This window comes from Ochlerotatus camptorhynchus, unplaced genomic scaffold (assembly GCF_037179485.1).
Source record: "Ochlerotatus camptorhynchus isolate MF236.1 unplaced genomic scaffold, CSIRO-AGI_Acam_v1.1 ptg000274l, whole genome shotgun sequence".
Classification (NCBI taxonomy): domain Eukaryota; kingdom Metazoa; phylum Arthropoda; class Insecta; order Diptera; family Culicidae; genus Ochlerotatus; species Ochlerotatus camptorhynchus.
The window spans coordinates 7,174,493-7,202,140 of NW_027040763.1; the positions used below are offsets into that span (position 1 = coordinate 7,174,493).

At 36.8% G+C, this 27,648-nt stretch overlaps 2 protein-coding genes across 2 annotated transcripts in view; both read left to right on the top strand.

Annotated features, from left to right (window-relative positions):
* The window catches only part of dco (discs overgrown), a 33,145-nt gene extending 14,561 nt beyond the window's left edge, over positions 1–18,584 (top strand). The window contains exon 4 of the mRNA XM_065227556.1: positions 14,356–18,584. Within this exon, the coding sequence (XP_065083628.1) occupies positions 14,447–15,742 (1,296 nt within the window). The 5' untranslated portion in view covers positions 14,356–14,446 and the 3' untranslated portion in view covers positions 15,743–18,584. The remainder of the gene's footprint in view (positions 1–14,355) is intronic.
* A 6,828-nt stretch (positions 18,585–25,412) lies between these two features.
* Positions 25,413–26,805, top strand: Rpp30 (ribonuclease P protein subunit Rpp30). Its single transcript, XM_065227739.1, has 4 exons — positions 25,413–25,563; positions 25,690–25,790; positions 25,999–26,417; positions 26,489–26,805. Exons 1-4 carry the CDS (start codon positions 25,473–25,475, stop codon positions 26,763–26,765), a joined length of 888 nt encoding a protein of 295 aa, XP_065083811.1. The 5' UTR covers positions 25,413–25,472; the 3' UTR covers positions 26,766–26,805.
* The last annotated feature ends 843 nt before the right edge of the window (positions 26,806–27,648 follow it).

Consider the following 27,648-nt stretch of genomic DNA (forward strand, 5'->3'; position numbering starts at 1 on the left):
TTGGTGTCCGTTCTCGCATCCGTTTTGCGCATCCTGCCTCTGCCAGGGCGATCCACCACTGATCCGAACGATTTCATTTTCTGCAGAATTTTCCCGACCGCTGTTTTGCTGATATTGTACTTCCTAGCGACAGACCGGTGCGATTCACCGTTTTGCACATCACGAACAACCAATTTTCGGATACACACGGGAATTGCTTTCGAAATCACTACGTCCTCCATTTTTTTCAACTGATTCAAATGCGATCACGTGTACAAATGCACCAGTTCCACCCGTTTGCTTCAATACATGTCAAACTTTCAAAACAAAAACAATCGAGGGGTTTTCCGATGGAAACTTATCGAAAACATACCGATTTTTGAAGTGGGCACTTTTTTTTGTCACTGTTTTCTTTTTCAATCCAAATTGATTTTCTTTTACTTCAAGTAAAACTTTATATTTTCAGTATTCCATAGGTGTAACTTTAAAAGAATAATAAAGGTAAGACATCGAAACAGACTACGGTGTGTTTATTTGAATTTGAACCAAATAAATGAGAGAAATTTCAAAAATGATGGGGTGGGCACTTTATTTTGCCTATCAGTGTAGGTCGATAAGTTGACAACGGCTTTCGTAACTGGGTAATCGAAACGGATCATTCCAAGGCAATCTACGCAACGCAAAACGAAGAAAGCGACGTTGAACAGATTCAATTCTCTCGGCACCGTTGTTGTAGTTTGGGTTCCAAGCCGCTGAATAATAATCAAGTGTCGATCGAACAAGCGAACAATAGAGAGATTTTAGACAGTAGATATCACAGGGCTGGTAGCAGGTCACTTTTTAGTGACTTTGTCACTATTTTGCAGTCAGTCACTAAAAAGTCACTAGTCACTATTTCCCTAAAAATAGTCACTAAAGTCACTTTTTCACAACTAAAATAGAGTAAATGATAAAATTATGCATATCTGTTCTAAATTCTAAACCTAAGAAACTTTTCAAGGGTATTTGTGTGCTAGATTTTCAGAAGTCTTCGAAGAATTATCAAGAACTTCAAAGGACATTTTAAGACAATTTTTAATGACATTTCCAAGACATTTTTGAGAAGAATACCAAAGTACGCACTACGAAAGTCTCATGTAAAATTAAGTGCTCTGAGGGCCGATTTCTTAACCTCCGTTGAAATCTTTAACCAGGTTTATCCATATAATTAAACCTGGTTGAAGGCTTACGGAGGTGATAAATCCAGCCCTGACACTGGCACATACGAGGGTTACTTTTGATTATAATTTAAATTATTAAAGATGCAAAATTCAGCTCCGAAACAATTCTGGAAATAATTCCAATATAATTGAGAGAATTCTATGATGATTGAATGAGGATTCCAGGTCCAAGTCTAATAAGATTTTAAAATTATTTCTGACATTTTTTAAGAGAGCTCTGATGAGAATTCCATGTAAATCCCACGAACTCCATAGATGATCTCTGCGGATAGTTATAAAAGAATTCTGGAATGATTTCTGATGATACTTTCAAGAGAAGTCTAAAAGTTCGAAATAAATTCCGAGAAGAATTCCAATGGAATCGGCTTTTGAGGGTTCAATATCAAAGATGGATGGAGATGGATTTTTTTTTTTTTGAATTCTGAGGAAATACCATGGAAATTCTGAGGAGAATACGAATTGAATTTCCAATAGAATTCATAGGAGAAGTCCAAGATTATTCTAAGCGGAAAATTATGTAACGCCCAACAAGCAACATAAAAAAAAAAACTCCGGGAAAATCCGTAAATTGCTATTTGCTGGCCATAATGTATAACGTAACCAAAGGAAAATTATTCAAATCACTTCAAGTGCTCTTCATAGGAGATTCCGTTGAGAGTTTCGATATAATTAGAGGAATTGATGAAATGTAATTTTATGTTTCATGACAAAAACAGTTTATTCCAATATTAAACCTAATTTGAGCTTCTGAGTCATCATATAAATGTCACTATTGGTTACTTATTTATTATTTAAAAGTCACTATTTCCATTAATTTTAGTCACTAAAGTCACTACTATTATATCGCATCAGCACTACCAGCCCTGATATCAGTAAAGTTTTTAGCTATCCTAAAAATGAACCCTAAAGTTCTTGACGCCTTATCGACAACATATGCAATGTGTTGCTTGAATGAAAGCTGCGTATCCAAGATCACACCCAAGTCTTTCACCTGATTCACGCATTCGATTGTCGAGCCAAGCAGGTCATAGCTAAATATTATCGGTTGTTGTTTTCGTGAGAACGTAATAGCGGATCATTTGGCTGGGTTCACTACCATTCTGTTTAAACTGCACCAACTAGCGAATACATTCAGCTGACGTTGAAGAAAGTGACAGTCAGCAATGGAGCAGATTCGTAGGAAGATTTTGAAGTCATCTGCATATGATAACCGAGGAGCTTCGATGACCAGATGCACGTCGTTGAAGTACAGTATAAAAATCAATGGTCCCATGTGGCTACCTGATGTGGCGAAGAAGCTAGCTGATCTGCAATCTCCTATGGCGACCGGTAAGATATGATCGAAACCAACTCAGAAGATTATCGCATACACCGAGCCTGCCGAGTTTAGCAATCGCAATAGTATGGTTCAACTTGTCGAATGCTGCGGATAGGTTTGAATAAATAACTTCCGTTTGAACCCGATCCGACATGCTTTCGGTTATATACGATGTGAGCCACAGCAGACTGGTGGTTGTAGAGCGGCCGACAGTAAACCCATGTTGATCAGCACTCAAATACTGCTTGCAATGGGACAGCAACGGTTCCATAATCACTAGCTCGAATAGCTTCGAAACGGCACTTAACGATGTAATTCCTCGATAGTTATCCACAGCTCGTTTCCTTCCTTTTTTGTGGACGGGAAACATGTGCGCAAATTTCCAGCAAGATGGAAATGTGCCACTGGAGAGAGACATTCGGAACAGGCGAAGAAGCGGAATTAACAAGCTAGCAATATGTCTTTTCAAAAATACAGATGGAACTCCATCAGGTCCAGGATTGAAGGATGACTTGAGCATAGTCACGGCCTTAGAAAACATCAATTGCATCCAGCGTTTGATCATTTACTGGAACGTACCTGGCAGCTAGGTTAATATGGTCGTCAGTTAGTATCTCATTAGTGAATGGTTTATGGCAGGCGTTGCTGGCTCATGCCGCGAAAGAATGGCGCCATGGGCAGGCAATGGGGATTACTGAGCTTCCCCTCTCTGATGAACCACTGCGTGAGAAAACCAAAGATCTAGTCTAGCAGTGATAGTAGGGTAGAGAACTGCTTCGACCTAAGCGCCCATTTTGGGCCTATCAAGCAGAAAACATCAAATAAATCCATGATTTCGGAGTTAACAGGTAGATTATGCATTTGGTACGATACTTTAGTTCAAATGCTACCGAACGAAGTCAATAAGAACGCGTGATCGCGTTTCAATGCGTTAGGCCGAGTTTAGAATCCGTAGGCCGAGTTTGGTGTCAAGAAGCAGTGTTTGACTTTTAACAATATCTCAACAATTTGTTTCTCTTTATGAAATCTTATGGTACGTACGGAAAGGTAAATAAATTTGGAAGCCATCATCAGTAATAATAACATTCCGTTTGGTGCTAAACTACGCTAGATTAAGAAAAACTAAGTGCGGGTTGTGCTTAATAGGCCGGAAATGGAGTAGTTAACCCTATCATACTTGTTACTCCTTTGTTTGAGAGCCGCGTTGTAGTACGCTTAGGGGCTGTTCATTAACTACGTAGACAGTTTTTTGGGATTTCTCGGCTTCCGTCAAAGCGAGTGTCACGTCAACACATTCTCTAATCTCTAATATAACACCAACATAGCCAGTTCTTGAAAGCGTCCTTGAAAATGATGGATATACCTCCATAATTTTTCTTGTCTATTTGATAGTTTCACATCAAAGATGCGTCACACCTATCAAAACGGCCAGGCCTACTGTGCAGCATTTAAGGGACAAGATGATTCAGAAAACATCGGGCCTGTTTAAATCGAAGATTTAAACACGATGCTTCAGAATCCAATAAATGGATGAAACGTGGACATCTCGTACCGTACGTTCCGATTTTGGTAATTATATAATTGGTTGGTTGTTGGAAGAATCAATGCTAGAAAGGTTAAGTGATGATCCATTTTCTTCTGTCGGTTGGGACATGAGCACTTACTCTTGTCCTAGCCTTTTATGGCTTATGACTATAGCGCCATTACTCGCTTTCTGAAAAGAGAAGAGGGAAAGGAAAAGGAGAAGGACAAAGGGAAAAGGATTATGTAAACTCTATTAACATAAACAATATTTTTAATTTGAAATATACAATATAGAAATGCCTAACAGCGGTGGTCACTAACCGAGTCTTGTCACTATTATCAAGTCATAAAAAGTAACAAGCACTAAAATGTAATCCTTTGATTACTGGAAAAGTTGTAACGACTAGGGTTCGGTGGTAGATCTTATACCAGTAACGTACCACAAAAAGGTGATCTCCCAACGTTGCTGGTTTGAACAGATAAAAATTTACAAAATGGAACGAACTCACCAAGTTAAGGTTCAATTTACTTTGATGCTTTTTGGAAAAATTCAAAAGCAGTTTTCTCCGACGCCTTATTTCAGATTGCAAAAAGCTTGCACTATTCGATTCCTTTTGATATTTTACACAAAATGACGCGAGCTTTTTGCAATCTAAAATAATGCGTCGAAAAAAACTGCTTTTGAATTTTTTAAAAATGCATGAAAGTAAATTGAACCTTAAGCCAATTGAACCTTACACAGTGTGTAAGCGTAAGGCTGCCTGACATGTGTTGATGTAGAAGTCCAAATTGTAAACGAAGCTTGACGAACATCAACATGAACTAGTCCGGTTTATGGTAGTTGCGCGGAATGTCTTCCGTCGACTTGAGATAAACAAATGTTCGGATGTATGTAGTCGATTTTTGATGGCAAGCCTTCTCGTGGCCAATAGTCAGGTTCAACGTTGCGACTCAACGAATGATGGAACTAATGACGGAACGAATGATGGGACGCCTCGTGGAGGTTCTACTTGTCTTCGGAACAGCTTCTCAGCGTTTTCCGTCCCGGATTATTTTGCTGTCATCAATTTTGTTGTTAATTTGGCTTTCAATTTTTTACCTGTTCAAACCAAACAACCTGCAAATAATCGAGATATGATCTTAATTCCATAAGTACCACCGTATTTACACGGAAATTCCCTGGGGACTGTCCAATGTGAGACATTTTCTTTTTTTTTTCAATATGAACTTAGCATTTTTCGGTACCGAATCATACACGAATCGTATATATGCGAGTAATTGTCAGGTTTACCGGATATTCTAGGTTCTCCAAATCGTTCTGGAGTTCAGTTGATTTGTTCTACTATATCAGCCAAGACTGCAATAATGTCTGTAGTATCGAAATATGTCCAAACAGATTCAAAGTGTCTATGTGGATCGTGGCCGACCTATTGCTACGTATACAAGAAGATGTTATAGTTTCTGGAATCATTCTGGAGATCTGATTATTTTTTTCTACTAGATCACCCAAGACTTATTCAATATATTTAGTATCAAAATATGTCCAAACAAATTTGCAGTTGCACTGTCTATAAGGAACATGCCAACCTATTTTCGTGTATGCCAAATGTTCTAGGATTTCCAAATCGATATTTCGATACTACCAATATTATCCCAGTCTTGGTTGATCTAGTAAAACAAATCATCTGAACTGCAGGACGATTTGGAGAACCTAGATCGTCTGGTATACGTGGAAATAATTAAACATTATCCATATAGATACTATGAATCTGTTAGGACATATTTCGATACTACAGACTTTATCCCAGTCATGGTTGATCTAGCAGAATAAATCATCTGAACTCCAGGACGATTTGAAGAACCTTGAACATCTGGATTACTCGGCAATAGATTATGCATGATTCACATAGACACTTTGAATCTGATTGGAAGTTCTTCATAGGACACTAAGTTGAGAGCAGTCAAAAATCTAATATGCTATAAGCAATAAGCTTGAAATGCCATATAGGGGAACTAGGGGCAAGAAGGTCACTCTAACGATAGCGCGTTTTAATATGCGATTCCGTGAATATTTATAGGAGTTCGTGAACCGAATTGTAAGTTTATAATCTTGTCTCCATGTATCACCATTGAAATTAAAATTAAACCCCATCAAAAAATGTTAATGTGGAATATAATTTTTGATTAATTAAAGAAAATATTTAATAATTTATTGTTACTAATGTTTCAATCAACCATCAATAGTGACGTCTCAATGCAGAAATTGTGAAAAAAATAAATTGGAAATTTCGAAAACCTTATTTTATGATGCCTTATTCTTATAAAAAACTAGTTTTTCAATGCATCAACACAAAATGATTTTTTGCATTTTTTTTTTACGACTTCGATTCGAACAGAACTTTTTAGAATGCTTCATAGGAATACCGTGCACAGGGCTGATAGCGGGTCACTTTTTAGTGACTTTGTCACTTTTTTTAAGGTGGTCACTTCAAAGTCTCTATTTTCGTCAAAAAGTCACTAAAGTCACTTTTTTAAAGCGAAGGAGGCGCTCAATAAAGAACGCAAAATATATTTCTTGAAAAAAAATGTTTTTTCAACCATAAAATCATTTTCAGTGCACCTATGTATAGCACTCAGCTCTGTTTAGGAATGTCGGTCAATTCTTTTTCGCTTTGACAGGTTAAATGTTGACTGAAGTTCACTACTATTCGGGTCTACGAAATATGGCGCACAGGTTGATAGATCCTTATGGGGATTTTCTGTGGAGTGAATGAATACGAATGATTCACACAAGGAGTAAAGAGTTCTAGCATATGAAGATGAGTGAGATTAATGTTATTCTTACTCTTTCTGGCGAAAAATTCGCCCAGACATACCGCCGAACAATGAGGTGTCCGCTTTCTTTAATTCGCAAGTTGGCAGATCTCAGGTTGGCATTTTCTATGCTGTAATTTGTGAGTTCAAGTGCTAAAATGTGTGATTTTTGATTGAATAAATGATGTTGTAATTATTGTATGCCTTTAGCGAGTCGAGGTAAGTTAATAAAATAAAATTCCGCAGTGAAAACAACGACAAGAGAAATTTCATAAAACAGAACCCCACCTAGTGCGTTTTTTTATTGTGCATTTCTCACCCAACTAAACTACTTTTTCGGTAGCTTTCCAAATGGCGGAAATGGTCGTAAAACTGCGCTTTTGCATTGCATCGGCTTGAGGTGTTCGGCGCACTTTTTCCTTGCCTCGTAAGGAATACGCTAAAGTGACAAGACGTCCCGGATTCGCCTTCCTGTCCCGCATTACCAAATGTCCTGCAAAACGTCCCACATTATCAAGTGTCCCGGAAATTGCCTAGCGTTCGAAATGTTGCTTTTGGTTTTTCGTTAGTGTATTTTTGGTTGTTTTCGATTCCATCATTATTCACACATCATTTCTACGGGCTTCTTCAACGTAGTCCTAAATCCTGGTTTCGGTTTATTTAGAACTATAAAAAAACCACAACACCGGTGTTGTAAATTTTGGTTTATGCTAGATATATTGTGCATTATTTTGAAGCTGGTATATGCTGGAAAATCCTTTGAAATACTTGAAGGTACCATGACGTTTTGAGAACTTCTCTAAAATGCTGGGATATTCTTGTGAGATTTTTCGTATTCTCTACAATTCTGGGAGCTTCTTTTGATTTTTAGCAGCTTTGGAGAAGCTTGGTGATCTTATATTAAGTATTTGGACTAATTGAATTAGAACTTCAATCCGAAAAACAAAATTGATGTGAAAGGAAACTATCTGAAGTTCTGGGAAATAATTTAAAGTTCTATGAACTTTTCCTGAATTCTCAGATTTTCTAAAGGAGCATTCTTCTAGCGTAGCATTTTTTAATAATTTAAGACCCCCTACCCCTTCGTCCTTAAAATCAATGAACTTCTCTGAAGCTCAAAGAGCTTTTTGAACTTCTGACATATTCTGCCAAGTTCCTCAAACTTCCTTGATGTTCTGCGATATTGAATGAAAAACTATAACCCTCTCTTTTGTTAGTTTGGTCTTGAAATATTTTGTTCTTTGGAATTCTTTGAGATTCATGGAACTTTTTTATATGCTTTGAACATTATTGAAATTATAAAAAATTTCCAAAAGAGATTTTAAAAGTTGTTTATTTTTTTTAGAAGCTGGGAGAAATTCTCTCAATATATAAAGTTGTCTGAAATTCTTAAACTTTCTCTGATGTTCTAGGATCTTCTATGAAACTTTTAAGCTCCTTTAAAATTCTGTAAAACTCATTAGTTTTTAGGACTTCTCTGAAATTTGAGGAAAATCGTTAAAAATTTCAAAATTTACCTGAAGTTCTTTAAAACTTTCTGAAAACTTATGATCTTCTCTTAAGGCTTTGAGTTAAGATAACATGCTGGAGGATTCTCAATAAACCCTTCAAATATCGTTGAAATAAACTGACGCAAGGTTCTTAAATAATTTTGAAGTTCTCCCAATGATCTTCTCTGAACTTCATTAATATCTATGGAACTTCTTGAAGTGATGAGTACTTCTATAAAGTTCTGAGGGCTTCCCTCTAAAATTGTCGTGTACTCCATGTTTCGTTGAAGTGAATTACTGAAGTCTAAGAAATAAGAACATTTATAAAGCTATTAAATAATTTTAATCAATTAATTTCACATAATGAAGGATTATTCATCTTCTCAGTGAGAAAAATATAAGTGAGTTTATATAGTAATATAATTGGTTAAGTATAACTAAACTGTTTTGTTTTTTTGAGAAAAACTAATTGTTGCACCAAAATAAAATATCTTTAGAATACGGGGATGTTGTTGCACGGTAGCGACACCTACTTGAGTTAAGAGAAGAATCAGAAATATGTAAAAAAAAAGTGAGTTGCACGAAAGGACCTGTTTTCGTTTCAATAGTTTGAGTCCATATCAAAAGTTTTTATGTGTTTTTTAGGTTAAGTGGCTATGTTCAACCTTTTTCATGTATAAAATCAATGATTCCATGGAGCATTGTTGAATAACGAGGCGATTTGTGAATCGATGATTTTTGTGTGTTTAATTGTGTGTCCAAACTTCAATTTTTAGAAAATTATACAAATTTTCATCCAAGCTTTAAAAGAATTGATAAATTAGGCATTTTTTGAACAGGATGATATTTGCTACCTTCGGCAGGTAAAGTATGCCTTTTTGGTGTACGAAATAAACCCTAAACAATGGAAACCAATTAATATCATTGATATGTAGCTGCCATAAACTAATCAAGCCTATTCCATGATTCTACAGGGCGAAGAAAGTCGTCCACTCTTTTCGATACATTGCTTGGGGGAATCTCGTCGCTAATCAACACTTTCGATGTCCGATGTCAGATTAACTGTGAAAAAATGGCTGTTTTGTTTTGTATTCACATGGAATAGTAACTATCGGGCAAAAAACATTGAAAAGGAAACATTTTTTGAACATAAATTGATGCTTCTATAAGTGCAAAAATTTGTGCGTTTTCTTTTCATCAAAAACGCTTTTTAAAGCACTGATTCGGTTGGTTTTCAATGTACACCTGAAGAACATCTATCAAACAATGTTTTAACATCAAAATTTTCATTCACATTACTCAAGTGCATTTTTACGAGCTTTTTTCGCAAACACATTTTCATTCGAGAAAACTCAATGTTTCGCTTAGTAGAAAATTACTATGACATGAAAATCTGACTCTATGAACTTCACACTTTCACCCCGTATCATCATATAAACATTACTTTAATAAAATACGCGTGAAAATGCTTGTCGAAATGTTGACAAAAACATACTATTTTTGTTTACGTTTTTCTAATCGTCCTCGACCCGTCAACTGATAGTGCCCCTTCCCTATAAGTAAGCCAAAGACATCGAGACGATGCAACGCAAAAGCGCAGTTTTATGGCTATTTCCGCTCTTTTGAAAGTCAGCGAGATTGTTCAGTAGGGTGGGCAATGCGCAATATTTAATTTGCTGAATTTTCTTTGGGAACCAGAATCATCTTTCTTTCAAAGACTGGATGTTCTCGTTAATTGTATTAAAAAAATATATAATTTCAGGTCATATTCAATTAATAAGCTAAGATTCTAAACGAATTGAATTAATTTTGTTTTGTTTTTTAACAGTTCGAGTATCAACTGTTGCGTTTCCCTGTGCTTAAAGATTGGAAAATGTTGTTTCCGTGTTGTTTGGTTAAAGCAAGTGGATTCCAGTGGATGCACGGTATCGGATTGGGCCAAGAAACATTCAGAAACGGAAGTGTTCTGCAAAATCGGTAGAAAATCATTTTCGATTACGAAAGGATTCCAGGCCATCGATCAACATGCGAGGTCCGCAAAACATAGAGATGCACGGATCGCTCAACACGGTGCTAACCAAATGCATCTAACCGTAGAGCAAGAAGCGGGGTCCTCTGAAATAGTTCCGAACAAAAAACTTCAATTATTCAGTGAGAAGCATAAGATAAGGTTGAATCACATTAAATTCAACCAAGAAATAGACATTCATTTTACATTTTTTTTGCAAAAAATGTTAATTAAAACAAGTGGTTCACTATGAGATGCTGAAAGCTTTAGGGTTTTAATTTGAAACATCTGACTATATGTTAGATTTTGCTGTGCTTCCGTAATTGGTAATTTTCCGTTTGATTTAATCAATATTTTTCATGGATTTTACCGGATAATCGCTCCAGTTTTTCTGACCAATTACAATAATACCAATAGTGCACTAAACGAAGCGGTCAAATTTAATAAGAGCCGTAATGCATTAGGAGATGCCATTAGATAACGAATAGTATTGCGAACTCAAAGCTGACAAAAACTCATATGGGACTGATGTGCAGCCCTGCCTGTAAGAAAGCTGAAAACATATAAGTGCTTGTATACAATACCCAACCCAGGGTCACAGTTCCGACATTCAACGCTCAAAGCTTGAGGGTATTTGTTCAAATGAAATACTACATGGATGCGCATGAAAGCTAGTAGAATTGCCAGTCTTCTTGGTACGTTGTGTTCCATCGAACAGCTGAAATTTAGATGTGTTTTCCTGCAGATGAAGACGGATTATATAGGTTGTTGTATTGTAAAACACGCAAAAAACCATACAATAGCGATTGTTTTTATTAACGATAATTATAATGAATTTTCATAGCATAATGTTTAAAATGTAACACACATTTTGGGCAACAATTATGAATTAGAACAGGTTTACTGAAAAAAGGATTTATCTTGAAAATTGAACAAAATGAAAGAGTAGCCAGCAGCAGGCTAGTGTAAAAATCAATCACTCATGTCTGTTTACAACAGATACCGATCATACAAGAACAAATACTACTAATATTGACAAAATGCTTAAAATCTTCTTATACATTTTTAAATTGGAGCTCAATAAGTTCTACTTGAGTCTCCTTTTTTGGTCACTTTTTGTGCCTTAAAAGTCACTTAATGGTCACTTTTTTACTCATTTTAGTCACTTAATGGTCCCTTTTTTACTCATTTTAGTCACTAAAATCACTATTTTTGGATATATTTGGTGCTATCAGCCCTGCGTGCATAGGTTCATCGTAAGATAGGATTGACATGATTTCATTTTCAAAATATATTGAGGATGGCACTCTTGCCCCGGGTGACCTTATTGCCCCTAGTTCCCCTAGTAGTATACAAATGGTATTTCTAGGTTTTTTTTTGTCGCGGATTTTTTTTTTTTTAGAAATCGGGGGTCAATTTTAGGAAATCTTGTAACAGCCCTGGAATTTCCTCATAATATTCATGTGATTTTGTGGTGGGATTGTAATAATTTTTTGAGTGAAAGGTCGCGAAATTTTGAAATTATTTGAAATTAATTTTAGTTTTTGTGTTGTACTTTGTATGGCGCAGTACACTGAGGTAAATGGACGTAAGAGTTCCATAAGATCCACTTATGAATTTTAGCCACAAGAAATCAGTATGAGTTTCACTGATTTGCCTTATGAAAAATAATGTTGACAAAACAATATTAAAACTCAGCAGACTAGAACCGAACCGGACGTTTAGATTACAAGGCCTGTGTGTTGACCACTCGTCTTTCAACGCTTGAGAAAACAAGATGGTTATAGGCGTGTAAAGCGAACCCCACACGTATCAATATATTGACGCGAAGGGACAATAATATTGATGATGTGAATACAGACATATTGTCAATACTGATGTATTGACGTCAATATTGAGTGTATTGACAATACGATTATTGTCAATAAAAGCAATCGTGTAGGGTCCACTTAAGAGCTACCTCATGTTAGGCGAAAATCATTCATAAGTCACGCTTGTGAACTTCGTATGGGTCGTTCATAAGTCGAGCCTTATGAAATTCTTAAGTTTATTTGCCTCAGTGTAGGGTAGAGCGCTACTTCGTCGTAATCGCCTATTTCCGTTCTATCGATCAGAAAAGACCAAAAATATCAATGATTTCACCGTGCACAAATAATAATAGGTTCGTTCCTATGCGTTAGTTCATTAGCTACAACATAAATCCTATTAGAGCACATTGTATGAATATTTACGTTCATTGTTCTCAAAACAAAAGAAGCGCTCCTAGCGAATCCCTTTTTTCTACGTTTATTTGTAGGACGAACAAAATCTAATGGCGTTAGGGCGAAATTGAAACTCGTAGGACAAATTTAAAATCAAGAAGCAACCGAATAAAAATGTTATGGTTAATTTGCTTAACGACGTGTTCGGAGTATCATCCAAACCATTTGTGGAATAGTTAAATTATTTGGGTTATCGTTCGTTTACGGTAATTTTTAATTAGGGCAGTGTTAGATTTTAAACAATATCTCAACAATTTGTGACTCTTTATCAAATCCAAAAAAAAGGTGATTGAATCTGACAGAAAAAAATATTTTCTTTAAACCCGTACAAAAAAGAGAGGTATAGCGCGGGTTGTGCGTAGTAGGATGGAAATTTGATCAAAAACCCTACTGAAAGGTTAAAAGAATTTCAGCAATTTTGACACCAAAGTATTTTTGAGAAAATTTCCTTAGGAGTTTTGGGAAGAACTCTACGAGAGTTCTGACTACAACTTCAAATCAATAACGAAAGTTCAGAGTAACAATTTTAAGAAGCTCTGTGGAAATTTTCATAAACGATTGTGAAGAGGATCCCAGGAGCCGTGAAAAATTCTAAGGGAATCGAATTTTGAATGGAATTCCACGAAGAGTTTAAAGGGAAATTCGAGGAAAATTCCAAGGGCTTCTCGAAAAGAATTTTTAGAGAATTTTAAAGACAATTCCAAGTGAATTTTCAGAAGAATTTAGAGCTCCAAGTTTATTCTGAGCAACTTTTTAAGATATATCTGAGGTGAATTGCATGGCAATTCTAAGTAGAATTCAAGTGAATCAAACAAATTGGATAGACGCTTTAGTGCATTCTTATGAAAAACTTGAGAATGTGTTTCAGTGTGGAGTGATCTGGGCTGTTACAAAGAATATAAAACGAATTCCTAGAGAGAACCTCAATATGGAGTAGTACAGGTGGCACAGTACTCGCGGTCAGCCAGTATTGGTGAGTTCTTTGCCGTTAATGTTCATGAAAAGTTTACTAATTTGTCCTAAGAAATGGCAAAAATTAGAACGGAGGGATTTGGACAGTTTTAAACCTGGGGGGGGGGCGACCCCGACGTGGTACCTCTCACGCCAAAGTCACGAGTTCAAATCTCACCCCCGGAGAAGTCACGAATGACCTAAGAGCGTTAAAGTGACTATAATTAAAAAAAAAAGGTTTTAAACTTGTTCCATACGACCGGAAGGTGTATGCTAGTCACAAATGCCTTATCAAATTGATGTCCTATGCAAGTGATCAATCTTTGATGTGAATTTCGCGGAGCATTTCTTATAGCAAAACTTGCAATACGAAATGCTCATAGTTCCTTTTAGTAAACAAACTAACATTTCTTCTTTCTGTGCCACCCTCTACTACTCCATCTTGCTACCCCTCACTCTTCCGTAGATGTTTCGTGTTTTCGAACAAAGAACGATTAGTTTGTTCGTAATCGATTCAATCTGTTTTCTACCTTCTGGTTTCGCACGTGTGTACAAGATTCAACATGGTACCTACTGAACCTCCTCGTTCAGTTGTGATTTTTGATCATCCTTTACATTCGTCACGCCGCTCGTGGCTGGACGCAATCTACCGAAAGCGATTATTATATTCCTACCCTGGTCTGTCATTCGAATATGAATGAGTCATCCATATTCACGTTGTTCGGTTGTCGCCAAATGTTAATTACTAATCCCTTTTCTGTTTGTTTTCTGGTTCTCTTTTTGGTTGCAGTGCAGCCTATCGGTGTCAACCTTGCTGCGGTGAGGCAGTGGTGACCACGTCGGAAGTAACGAATTAAACATACAGCAAATCGAACATAAGCATGGAACTACGCGTAGGCAACAAGTACCGGCTAGGTCGGAAAATCGGATCCGGTTCGTTCGGTGACATCTACCTGGGCACAAACATTTCGACCGGTGAAGAGGTGGCAATAAAACTAGAATGCATCAAAACGAAGCACCCACAGTTGCACATCGAGAGCAAATTCTATCGGATGCTGCAGGGCGCGGTCGGAATCCCGACGATCAAATGGTGTGGCTCGGAGGGCGATTATAACGTGATGGTCATGGAACTGTTGGGACCGTCGCTGGAAGATTTATTCAACTTTTGCTCAAGACGTTTCACACTCAAGACTGTACTGCTGTTGGCAGATCAGATGATTTCTCGCATCGATTTCATACACTCGAGAAGCTTTATTCATCGGGACATCAAACCGGACAACTTCCTCATGGGACTGGGGAAAAAGGGGAACCTAGTGTACATAATTGATTTCGGATTGGCGAAAAAGTATAAGGATTCAAAGACGATGGCGCACATTCCCTATCGGGAAAATAAGAATCTTACCGGTACGGCTCGCTACGCTTCCATCAACACACATTTAGGTATTGAACAGAGCCGTCGAGATGATCTGGAATCGTTGGGCTATGTGCTGATGTATTTCAACCTGGGTACTTTGCCGTGGCAAGGTCTGAAGGCTGCCAACAAACGGCAAAAGTACGAACGGATCTCCGAAAAAAAGCTTTCGACGCCTATCGAAGAACTGTGCAAGGGTTTCCCGGGGGAATTCGCTTCGTATCTGTCCTACTGTCGTCAGTTGGATTTCACGCAACGTCCAGATTATTGCTATCTGCGTAAGGTGTTTCGAACATTGTTTGCGCGGCAAGGTTACACATACGACTACGTGTTCGATTGGAATATGCTGAAGTTTGGAGGATCTTCCCGTCACAACAATGCCACTGAGCGAAATAAAACCGGCGCCGTCGTTCAGCAGACCGACCCTGTCGCCCTTGGTTCCAGTATGGTGGCCACTGCTGGTGGTGGCGTAGTAACGACCGTAACAGGAACGACTGCCTCCCTAGCGAAGAATGATTCCTGCAAGCAACTCGCCAACCGGCTGGTCCAGATGATGGCCCAATCGCGACCGCCCGGTGCCGATCCACAGCAGGTCCCAGTGCCCGGATCCCAGCAGCAACAACAACAGCAACAACCATCCCACAACAACAACGCCGGAAGTACGAATCCGGAACCCATCGCCACTTTCTCCCGGCATGACACACCCGAACGCCGCTCATCCATCCGTCTGCGTGGCCAGAATCTTGACTCACGAAACATTGAATAATATTAAATTCATTATTTAAGTTTTTATTTACATATATAATATTATATACCTAAATTTTGGGATCCAAGCAGCAGATCCAGCGATTGCTTATAGTTTACCGTCTGTCTGTTGGCGAATCTTGGTGAAACAAATTGGCTGCAGCTGCAGCAAACCGAGGATAAGAAAACGCGAACGGGTCATCCTTCTTTACCTTATTTTTTTTATTTTCAATGCAAAGAAGGCCCTTTCGCAATGAATTACCCACACACAGAAAATAGACTAGCTAGAGCAAAGATTAACATACAACCCAGAATCGCGTGAAGCCGTGAATAGGAATACAACACTCAAACAATGTTTATTACTTTAGTAGTAATGTTCTAGGAACTGGCCATTTTCGGGAGAAAGGCAGCGCAGCGCGTGCAAGATTAGAGGATGAGCGAGTAAGAGAGTAACAGGTTATGTAGAATCATAATAGGTATAATGGAATTATTAATTAATTCATTAATTAATAACATAAATGTAGTAATGTTCAAGCTGGAAGAATGATCCGAGAAAATCACCCACACAAGGAAAGTGAATTTGACAGATATAAGCACCCCTCACTTATATACACATGAATTACAATGAAGGAGTGAAATTAAAACTCGTACGTCTACCTACATAAACAAAGAAACAAAACAAAAATAGAATTTTGCGTGACAGAAAAAAAAATGGAAAGAAATGAGTAGAAATAGAACTATTAAACATATGCCGTATGTTTAGGGATTAAAATCTGAAAACCAGTCGATAACAACTAACGATTTAACCGTATAGGCTATATTACTGCATAAACACACCATCATTAGTATACACGTGAGGGGCTCCAATGGTTGGCTAATCATGTTTAATTCTACCAGAGACAGAAACCTCTCTAAAAACGCTCAGTTGACTCGTCTCATCTCCATTCCTGACATTTGAGCCCCAGTGTACACAGCCACTTGATCATACACCGGGCGAAATAAGTGTAAAATTAAACTTCAAATCGCGACTTCTCAGAAGGACCAGGAGGTTCCTAGTTTCTCGTTCGACGACATCATGTTTTGACTTGTTAGATGATCCCATTTCCCATTTGCCGTCAACATATGGTACGTCATTTACGCTTGGCCCCTTGGGCAAATTCGAAAATACATATGTGTAGGAACATTTTACGTAGAAACGTATAGATAGATTGTGATTTGAAGTTTGTACTTATTCTGTCCAGCACAGAAGTGTCCATGCAGTGTGTAGGGGTAAATTTCACTAGATCTACTAGAACAGGAGGATTCAAACCACGAGGAAAAGGATAAGCCTCCTGGCGTTCGAATAAAATCATGCAACAAAAGCAAACCAACTGTGTAAATTATTTTAAATCCTCGTGCAAGCGTAATGAATTTATCCAGCACATGTTCTTTTTCCTATTCAAACGGTACCGACTTGCTTGAACTAAAATCCCGTTCTCGTTCCACACCTTTTTGTGTCACATTGCTAATGAGCTAAAACAAAAAAGTAACGCATTTAACTTTTACATTTCTCCAAAATTAAAACGCATCAACATTTTGTTCTGTTGTAAAATTAAGATCCATGACCTTTTTCTATATGTTTGGATGCAATTTGTATAGGGATGCGCTGTGTAGAACTGTCAATGGAACTAAGAAGAAAACTACAACTAGTAGAAGAAGAAGTAACCAGGCTCCAGTAAATATAGTGTTAATAAAAATGAACAGTTGCGAATAGTGTATGGCTTATACCGCTATGCATGTGTGTGTGTGTGCGTGTAGAAGAGAATGTGTGAGACTGTGCGACGTTATTCTACCTTACTTTTTGTAACTAGTTTGATTTGATCTTTTTGCGGCGTGAAGTGATATTTGAGAGATTGTTCTTCATTTTGTGTCTCTTTTGTGTAATTATAGAGTATGAGTAAAGTAAAAGAAAAATTAAAAAAATATGCAACTAGATATACTAGAACAGTGAACAGTAAGAATATAACGCGTTCCCAAGCTGGAAGGCGATGGGAAGAAAGATTTAACTACTAACGGTAATGATACAATGATTTAGTACTATATATACAACTAAGAATAAACAAAAAAAATACCAATCGTGATAGTAGAGAAGTAAAGAAACAAAAAAAAACAAACAAACAAGCAGAAACTTTTTTCAAGGAAAATCGAGCCAGAGCGAAACATTACCGAGGGCTGGGAAGATGCATGATCAGATTCATTTTTTGCTTGAAACGAGAAAGGAATCAGAGTTTGCAACACAAAACAGCGAACCCCCCTTTAAAAACGACTGTATAGAACTGTTGAAGATAAAAACAAACGCGAGCCCCTTTAATTCATTGCTGTGTTGGGGTACAAAAGAGAAAACAAAAACTAAAAACCAATTTTTGTCCGTAAATTTTGTATGTTTGGGATCGGTAAATTCATGCTGTCATTTAAACTTATTACAGAAAAAAAATCGTAAAAATTTCATCCACTTTTTGAAATTATAGGAAAACGTGGGCCAGATAAGGGAGGAGATAAATAAAAATCAATGCTTCTGCGTCTAACTTATAGCGATGTTTATCGATAAAAAAAACTACCTATAAATATAGTACATTATAATGAACAAGGATATAAATGAAAAATAATTCTAGAACAAAAAAAAAACTGCAAAACTACGTTTCATAATGAATTTACTAAATGAAACAATATAAAACAGACTACCGCTAGCAAACAAAACAAAACAGAAAAAAAAACACAACTAAGCGAAATGAAATGGAACGATACACTTTTAGACGGTGAACATATTAACAAACAATTGAACCGTTTATTGCCGTACGCATATAGAGAAAAAAAAACAAACAAAACAAATGGAAACAAGCAAAGAATGAAAAGAAAAGTAAGGAAATTCTTTGTTTTTCTGTTTTATTTTTTCATTTACCTTAATAAATAAAAAAAAAAAATAATTTTAAAGTGATTGGCTTCTTTTGCGGTTTGATGGTTCTCCCGCTGTTGGAGAGTATCGGCTGTGCTTTATTGAGATATCACCTGTATTCCTTGGACTTGGGGGCTGCATAATACAAAACAAAATCGTAACAAAGTGATGAAGTAGGGGAAATGGCTCTAATGTTGGCCTATGGATCTAACATTGGGCCCATCGCTAAAAATCTGCTATTGATCAATTTTATCTAGATGAACGCGTCATTGGAACGGTACTAATGGATATTTTTGGTTGCTATTGAAAATTTAGTCGATTGCTGAATTTATTTATGGGCCCAAATTAGGGACATTTAGGCCGACATTACATACATTTCCCCTAATTTTCTCATGGCAATTTCATTAAACTTGTCTTGGTATTTAGAAGAATGGCAACTCGACCAGCTCCGTTTTCTTCGATAAGAAGATATTACACTGGAGTCGCTTTTTACGCGGTTTTTTTTACACGGTTTTTTTCACGCGATTTTTTTTACGTGGATTTCGGAATTTACACGGTTTTTTTTTACGCGGATTTCGGAATTTACGCGGATTTTGATTTTTTTTACGCGGATTTCAGAATTAACGCGGTTTTCTCTTTGCATTGCTACAGCTAAGCGAAACAATTTTCTATAACTTGTTCAATGCAGAGTTGTAATAGGTTTTATTGGCTATCACAGGGTGGCCAGTGAACCGGGAATACCGGGAAATATCCGGGAATTTGAAAAGTACCCGGGAAAAACCCGGGAATGCGATGGAAGAACCGGGAAAATAAATAAACCATACCATAGGAACAAATTTTAACACGAGAATTTCCGAATAAAATATTAAAACAGAGTCATTCTTTACCAAATAAATTTCTTGCTCTTTTTGCTGCATAATTTACTGTAGTTTCCTGACTTATTCTTTTTAGAATTAAATCACTCAGCAAAATTACAATTTGATTTTTGTCGTTTCAATTTCAGATGTTAAGTGCATGGGCCTTTAAAGAAAATATTGGAGATGCTGGACTTTGGAAACAAATATTTGTTAAATCCGAAACTGAACTATTATTTTCCTTGGTTTTAATTTTTCGTTATTCAAAATTCTGATGACATGAATTCCAGAATTAACTTAGAATTCTTCTCTGAATTATCATGGAATTCTTCTGAAATTGACCAAAAATCACTTCGCGTAATGATTACAATTGAATTCTTTTTGGAATTTGCTGGGAAACCCTTCTAAGAACTTGATTGAAAGCCTTCTTAAAATTCCCTTGAACGGATACTTTGATTCCTTTGAAATTCTTTTCAAAATTTTATTTAGAACCCCCTTGGAATATTTTAAAGAAATTATTTCTATTTACACTACATTACAAATAAAAGTAAACAAAATTAGCTTCAATGTTTGACCTATGATTCTTATGTTAAATCGTGCACTGAATCCAAAAATGGAGTCAGAAAAATTTCAGTAAGAAAAATTGAAATTTCTTCTAGAAATGAGGAAGCTATATCAATTATTTGAACGCCAAATTGAAGGGGATTTTTTTTTTTCGATCAATTGAACATTATTTGTCAGAGAGATTAGTGGCATTGTTGTTAATTAATATTTTGTTAATTTTATTTTTATGTTTTGCATATTTCCAAGAAAATTTGATTTCAGCAAGGTAAATACAAATGTTTGTAATGGTTGTGCCAACAATACCACTAATCTTACTGAAAAATAGTATTCAGTTGATCGAAATTAATTTTTCTTACTCTTAATTTGGCACTAATATAATCGAAATAGCTTCATTACAGCCAGAGATATTTGTATTTTAGTAAACAAACTTTTATTAGGAGAAATTAATTTTTTGACTGTATCTAGAAAACTATACCACTAAGATTCTTCTTCACATAAAGCTCTCCAAATTCATCTTACAATTTCTAATTCCGAAATTGAGTATAATTCTGGAATTCTGCTCAGAACTTCTCCTTCGAAAATTATGTGGGAATCCTCCTCAATATTTGATTGAAATCAACACTTTGAATACTTTTAAATTTTACTAAATATTCCAGAGTTTGTCCGCAAGCTTCTATCGATTGTTCTGTAATGTGTTATAACCCTTAAAATGCTTGCAAGTCTCAGAGCCTTGGCAATTATGACTCCACGACTCATAAATACATTTTTTTTTTCATTTCTGTGATCTTGAAAAAATGTCAAAATCTCTCATTTTGATTATTTTTTCTCCAAATTTTGTGTGACGAAAATTGTTATTAATCACACATTTTGAAGAAAAGTTCTAGTTTCAAACTGTACAGAAAAAGTCTCAGAATTTTGGGAATCTTCTTAAATCACATTTTTTTTTATCCTTTCAGTGAATAACCTTTCAGTAATATTTTTCAAGTATTGGTCTATTGGACGTGCGTATTAAATTTCATGAACCATGTTTAGTTTCACGTTGAGTGAGTTCCAACGTCGAAAGTTTTCACATATTTGTTTGTGTTTAACTTTATACATCAGCGCAAGTACTGAAAGGTTAATATTTATGTTAGTATAGACAACGTAGTGAAGACAAATTTTCTTTATCCGATATCCCTTACAATTTCATTTTTTCTGAACCATTTTTTTAAATTAAAAACTTATTTTTCACAATTCTGTTTTATAACCTATTCATTCAGATAACATTTGGCCTTGCGACCTTAATTTCTGTTTCTTAATAAATTCTAGAGCTTTGAGACCATAAGATGTATCGAGCATAAAAAGCGATAGAAATTGTTTTTCAATGTATCTCGAAAGATCAATGATTTGTTTCGATTATATTAAGGTTCAATTTACTTTGATGCATTTGCAAAAAAAAAAAATCGAATGCAAATTTTTCGACGCATCATTTCAGATTGCAAAAAGCTCGCGTCATTGGGTGTAAATAGCAAAAAGAATAGAATGACGCGAGCTTTTTGCAATCTGAAATTATGCATCGATAAAAAAACTGCATTTGAATTTTTCGAAAATGCATCAAAGTAAATTGAACCTTAAGTGACTCATAAAGTTGAATTTATACTTTCAGTTTAAAAAATATTTTCTGTAATTCTGCTTTTACTTTTCCCACATATAACCTCAGAAAATTTACAGTTGGACACGTTTATAAAAATGCGTACAATTTCGTTTTTGGTTGAATATTAACAACCGGGAAATTTTAAAGATTTGAACCGGGAAAAAAACCCGGAATTCCGAAATGAAAATTCACTGGCCACCCTGCTATCAAAACCAACAGCAAATGCACAGACAAACGTTAAATCTAGCGAGTTATTAACAAAAGAGAAAATCGACGAAGAGAATCGATCATCGCGTTTACGCCCTTATGCATGCTCACCAAGGTTGCTTCCACTCACTTACTATAAAAACATATTTTTCGGAATTATGCAATCATTAGATGATATAATGATATGCTGTACTTGTTAGTAACGAGAAGAGGGTTTAAAGTATGTGTTTGACTCATAAAACCTGTGAATTTTGCTTTCAGAGCGTCACAATAAAGCGATCTTATGATTCGTGAGCGTTCGCTCAGAGTGAGCACTCACGAGTCGTAAAATTGCTGATTGTGACGCACTGAAAGCAATATTGACAGATTTTGTATATCAAACACATACTTCACGTCCTCATCTTGTAACTTACAAGTACTAATTATCACTATCTCATGATTTTATAATTCTGAAAAACATTTTTTTATAGCAAGTGAGTGGAAGTAACCCTGATGCTCACTGTCAAAATGTATGTATACTGATTTTCTTTCAGCAATTCTAGATAAACATTTCAAAAGGTCCTATCTGCATTGATCGATTCTCTTCATCGACTTTCTCTTTCGTCAATAACTCAGCTGCAAAACTTTTCCCTGTTGTACCTATTTGACGTTTTGGACGCTAGATAAGAACCTCCTTTATCAAACTATGTGGTAGAATTAGCGCGAAATCTGTTTGTATCCCAGCACGGAAGGTTAGTCTAATATGAGTCTAGCGTTAGTCTATAACACGTTAGATCATACGACTAACATTTGGTCTAATGTTCGTCTAATATTAGACTGATATGACACATTCTGTTAGACGTTACAGCTCGTTTCGAGCTCGTATGTTAGTCTAACGTGAGACTAACGTTAGGCATTTTTTTGTATGGCTGGTTACACGTCGTTATACCAGTCTTGTGGTGGAATTGTATGCTCGTTTGTTTACACTCTGCGATCCGAGCGCGAAGTTTGACACTTGACGCTCGGATTCTATGAACCATGCCTGAACACTATAGGCCCACGGCAACGGCAGCGGAAAAGCCCGATCTGAGTAAGCCTACTTGTCGGATTGAAAACTAGTTAGATCCAAATCGACTTCGGTTAGGCATCTTGATGTCATTAGTGACAACTGTCAAACTTTCCGTTTCCGTTCCGTTTCCGATCACATTGCGTTTGGGCCTTATGGATTTGAATTGTGACACACTTGGATTATGTGTGCCTTATATGGTGATATCAATAGCTTTGCACATCATAGTTCAATATTCTACTTTATCGACTTCTACTTTTCCGACCCTAAAAATGAATCGACAAATATATAAACAAAACTGCCAGAGGCCAAGAGCTTACACATATCTTTTTAATGGGTCTGATTTGGGATTCGATCATGGACTGTTGGGGTGTGCAGCTGCCGGAGTCTTCGTTCGATCCCACTGTGCCACGGTTGTTCTCATATATATGAGGCGGGTTGATAGGATAAAGTTACAACTCTTGTTTTCGATGTTTACCTTTCTGAGCAAGCAATTCACATTGCATTGAAATGCAAAACACTTCAAATCCATCTGTTTTGAACAGTAGTGTGATTCAATGTGCAATACACACGAATAGATAGTGAAAGATTTTCAACATTTCAAAGATTGAAACACTAGATATTAACGTGTATAACACTTTGAACCAAGGTGAAATACACTTAAAGTAAATGTGATTGTGCATTTAAAAAACATTAAAAACATTGTTTAAACACTTCGATCAAACGTGTGGATTTTTTTGAGTGTAGCATAAGATTCACACATGAAATGGATGTGTTTCACAATAAGCGCAAAATTAAGTGTGAGACACATGATGATGACGTGTAGAATTTTTTGAGTGTAGCAGAGTGTAATAACAACAATCAATACGAAACTAACGATTTTAAATTGGCTCACTACTTGACTAGCCTATTGGTCCCAAGCAAACGATTAACGTACCCTATTCTTATAGAGGTAACTCTAAGATCACTGGGTCCCGAAGAAAATCATTATTATTTTTGGCTCACTCAGTACCAGAACAACGGTCCCAAGCAGTCCCAAGCTATTTCACTCACCCCTGCATGTTCTACATGAATCCACACACCCCTGATGTTATCTGTCAAAGTTTCATAGCGAATCAAAACAAACATAGTGTAGTAATAGAATTTCAACTAGAATAGGGTACGTTAATCGTTTGCTTGGGACCAATAGGCTACTAAAGTGGTGAGCCAATTTAAAATCGTTAGTTTCGTATTGATTGTTGGTATTACACTCTGCTAGAATCCAAGCGTCAAGTGTCAAACTTCGCGCTCGGATCGCAGAGCATTTATTGAATAGTGAAAATTTCAAGCTTTCACTTTGCGACTGTGTTTTTTAGACTCTGGACCGATAAGCAAGATCGAGCGCCCGGAGAACTGGCTGCATTTTTTCCCATGAAGGCTACCGTGAGAATCGCGGAGTGGACCGGAGGATTGTATGGCACAGTAACCGGAGCTGGGAAAAGTAAGTATTAAGAGGAAATGACAGCCTCTTTCATCGAATCCCAGGGCAGTAGCTATCCAGGGTGGAATGCGCTGATAGGTAAAATTGATAATCGATACTGGTGCATCGTGGTGGCGATACTGCTGGTTAACGTATCTAATTTATGAATCCTGGGAGTGGGAATGTGTCGGTTATGCGGTATTAATATTTTTGAGGATTTGAAACCGGCGTAACTGATTTGCTGGGTAACAGACGACGGTGAAGAAAATTTACAATATTATCGGTACAGCTGAAAACCGGAATAACCCACTAGTGACAATCGATTTTACACTAGTTTTGTACTTTATACAAAGTGTCGGAAGTAGTGCACTGTAATCGCATAATGATGTGCTATAATGCTAATGCTATTCCACTTAATTAATTTTGGTATCCATGGCAGATACGTATTTCGACTACAATGTGCAGTCTTCATCAGTGTCATTCCCACTTGTGGTTTCATTTTTATACCTATATGATCTTGACTTTTTTACCTAGGGGATGAGTACTTAACCCCCTTAAGATTTTGATAAGTTCTTTAGTGGGAATGACACTGATGAAGACTGCACATTGTAGTCGAAATACGTATCTGTCATGGATACCAAAATTAATTAAGTGGAATTAAATGGAAGATAACCTTTTTTGCTGTTTTATTTAGCATTCCGCTAACAACCCAATTTCATTACTTCACAATAAATTGAAATTAACATGAAATCTGTCAATCTGTTGAACTGCCAGATTGTTCCCATTGAAAATAGGTTTGTTTATATTTACATCGGCAACACCTGATCACTCACACACTCACAGCTTTTTAGCTGTCAGGTCAACTGCGAAGTTTTTCATGGATCACCTTAATCCTACCTTTTTTTAATATCCTCAACAAGAGATGCGGCCCTGGTAATATAAAATGTCAAAACTTAACGCCGGTACACAGAAAAATAACACCGCACGTGTTTGTTGAACGTAAACAAAAACAGAAATTTCGGAACACTGAAGAATTGTGTTGAAATTTCAATGTAAGAATGAATAAATACACAGGATTTAGTGACTTGTGTGTTCCTTACAACAGTTCGTCGAAAGAGCTACTAGGAATACTGAATGAATTGATCGAACGTAAGTAGTACAATATCTTCGAATCGAAGCTGATCGAAAATGTAAACAAGCTGGATAGGGTTCCTCTGTTACAGCAGAAAACAAAATGTGTTATCAAAAAATTTATTTTTCGATTACCTTTTCTAGTGGGATATAAGAATGTTGCGATTGAGCAAATTTACGATCACGACAGTAGCGACAAGAAAGGTGATCCCATCCCAGTTCCTATTGATCTTAAACCGTTGAGTGTAAGTATCCTAATGATTTAGCTTTGACTTCTGTATTCTAGATAGAGCTGGAATTAGGGCGAAACAGCTTTTTTGTAAACAATGACTTCTCTCGATGATTTTTAGGAATGCAAGGCACGCCCACGCAAACCAGGGGCGTAGGGAAAGTCATTGTTATGCCCGAATTCCAGCTCTACCTAGATTGACCAACATTGTAATATTTTGACAGAAAGAACTAGATGGGCGGCTCCGGTTGCTGAACCGGTTGACCATTATCTATACGGAAGGTACCATTACGTTGGTCACAACTCGGTCGGTAAATCTCCGCAGTTACAATGTGGTGGCCGTGATCCCCAGAACGTTGGACGCATTTCAACACGCCTGTCAAACGATGCCATGCGATATCATTTCGTACAATTCGGACACCGTCCGGAACAGGATGGCCAGGAAGTTCTACTTTGTAGCGGTCAATAGAAATATAATGTTTGAAATCAAGTACGCTCCGGCTATAGTTAATTCGAACGATCGGAAAGACATTATCAATCGATCTCACAAGTACCACTCCTACGGGAAGTCGAAGAATGTTATTATCAGCAGTGAAGCGAGGAATCGGTTCCAAGTTCGGGGACCGTATGATATTGCAAATCTGTAAGTGCTTGTGCGGTTTCATGATTAATTAAACTCTCATTGTGTTTTTTGTTTCTCTTTCTGGCATGTAGTGGTCTAATATTTGGATTGAGTGAGGAGCAATCGAAAAATTCGATTCTCGCACTACCAAGAAAGGTGCTCATTAGCGCGGATTCTCGACGGCACGGAAAAGCAGGGTTGGTTGTGAAAATTCGTCAGAAAGCTGTGGACAGCGACGACTATTCAGACACGGAAGTTGAAGAGCCGATCAGCGACAGCGAAGAAGAGGAGGATGATGATGGGGAAGATCAAGATATGGAGCAAGAAGAAGTCCAGGAACCCCCAAAGAAAATTGCGAAAAAATCATGAGTGTTGATTGTGTAAATATGATCTTGATTTTAAAAGCTCAATATTTAGTTTAATTTGAGTATTTTTTCATTGTTTTGTGGAAACAACCAACTTCATTGCAATAATAAAAAATACACTTAAAAATACACTCGAACTTAGTTATTCAATTCAGAGATCCAATTGAAAAAAAAAAAAAGTAGAAGGGTCTGTGCCTAGGGGACGAAGGGAAGCTTGACGTAGGACCGCTAGTGGACGGAACATATGTGAACATTTAGTTCTTTTAATTGATCAATCATCAATTATCTTAACTCTTTCCATTTTTTTATTTGTAAGCGTATCAAATTTGTAGTATTTATTTCAAAGAGAAAGTTGATGAAGAGAATCGAAGAAGCTGTCAACTTGAGTATTTTCGATTCATCTACCCGACTTTAAAAGGTGTATTTTGATTTTTTTGTTATTTATGAATTTTTAAGTTTTGTGCATTTTGGTATTAAAGTGTATTTAATTCACCCCTCACAGGATTTCCTTCCGAATTATATGAATGGAGCGGGGCGGAAAGTATCGTTTGTGCAGTATATGTAAAAAAGGAGGAACTTCGAGAGATTGAACTCGTGAGAGCTAATTTTCTCACAAATTTGATTTTATTGGCTTTCTTGGACTGAATATACACCCAAAGCGAATTATTCCCACTTCTCTCAAATTCTGTATGGATTTTTAACACTTCCTACCAGCGTGTTCTGGAAAATGGTCGGACCAATACTTTCGGGCCAACAGTTCCACACCTTCTATAGAGACCAGGTTGAGCCTTGATAGCTAGCTGCTTGCGGGAACTGATGACCTTGACCAATGTCCAAATAATACTCTTTATCAAATTTTTGGTGGCCCTGAAAAGGACCGTTTTGTA

Coding starts and splice junctions, on each gene's coding strand:
- Rpp30 (XM_065227739.1), top strand. CDS start 25,473: ATGAATAAATACACAGGATTTAGTGACTTGTGTGTTCCTTACAACAGT. Junction 25,564..25,689: donor ACTGAATGAATTGATCGAAC/GTAAGTAGTACA, acceptor TACCTTTTCTAG/TGGGATATAAGAATGTTGCG. Junction 26,418..26,488: donor CCGTATGATATTGCAAATCT/GTAAGTGCTTGT, acceptor TCTGGCATGTAG/TGGTCTAATATTTGGATTGA.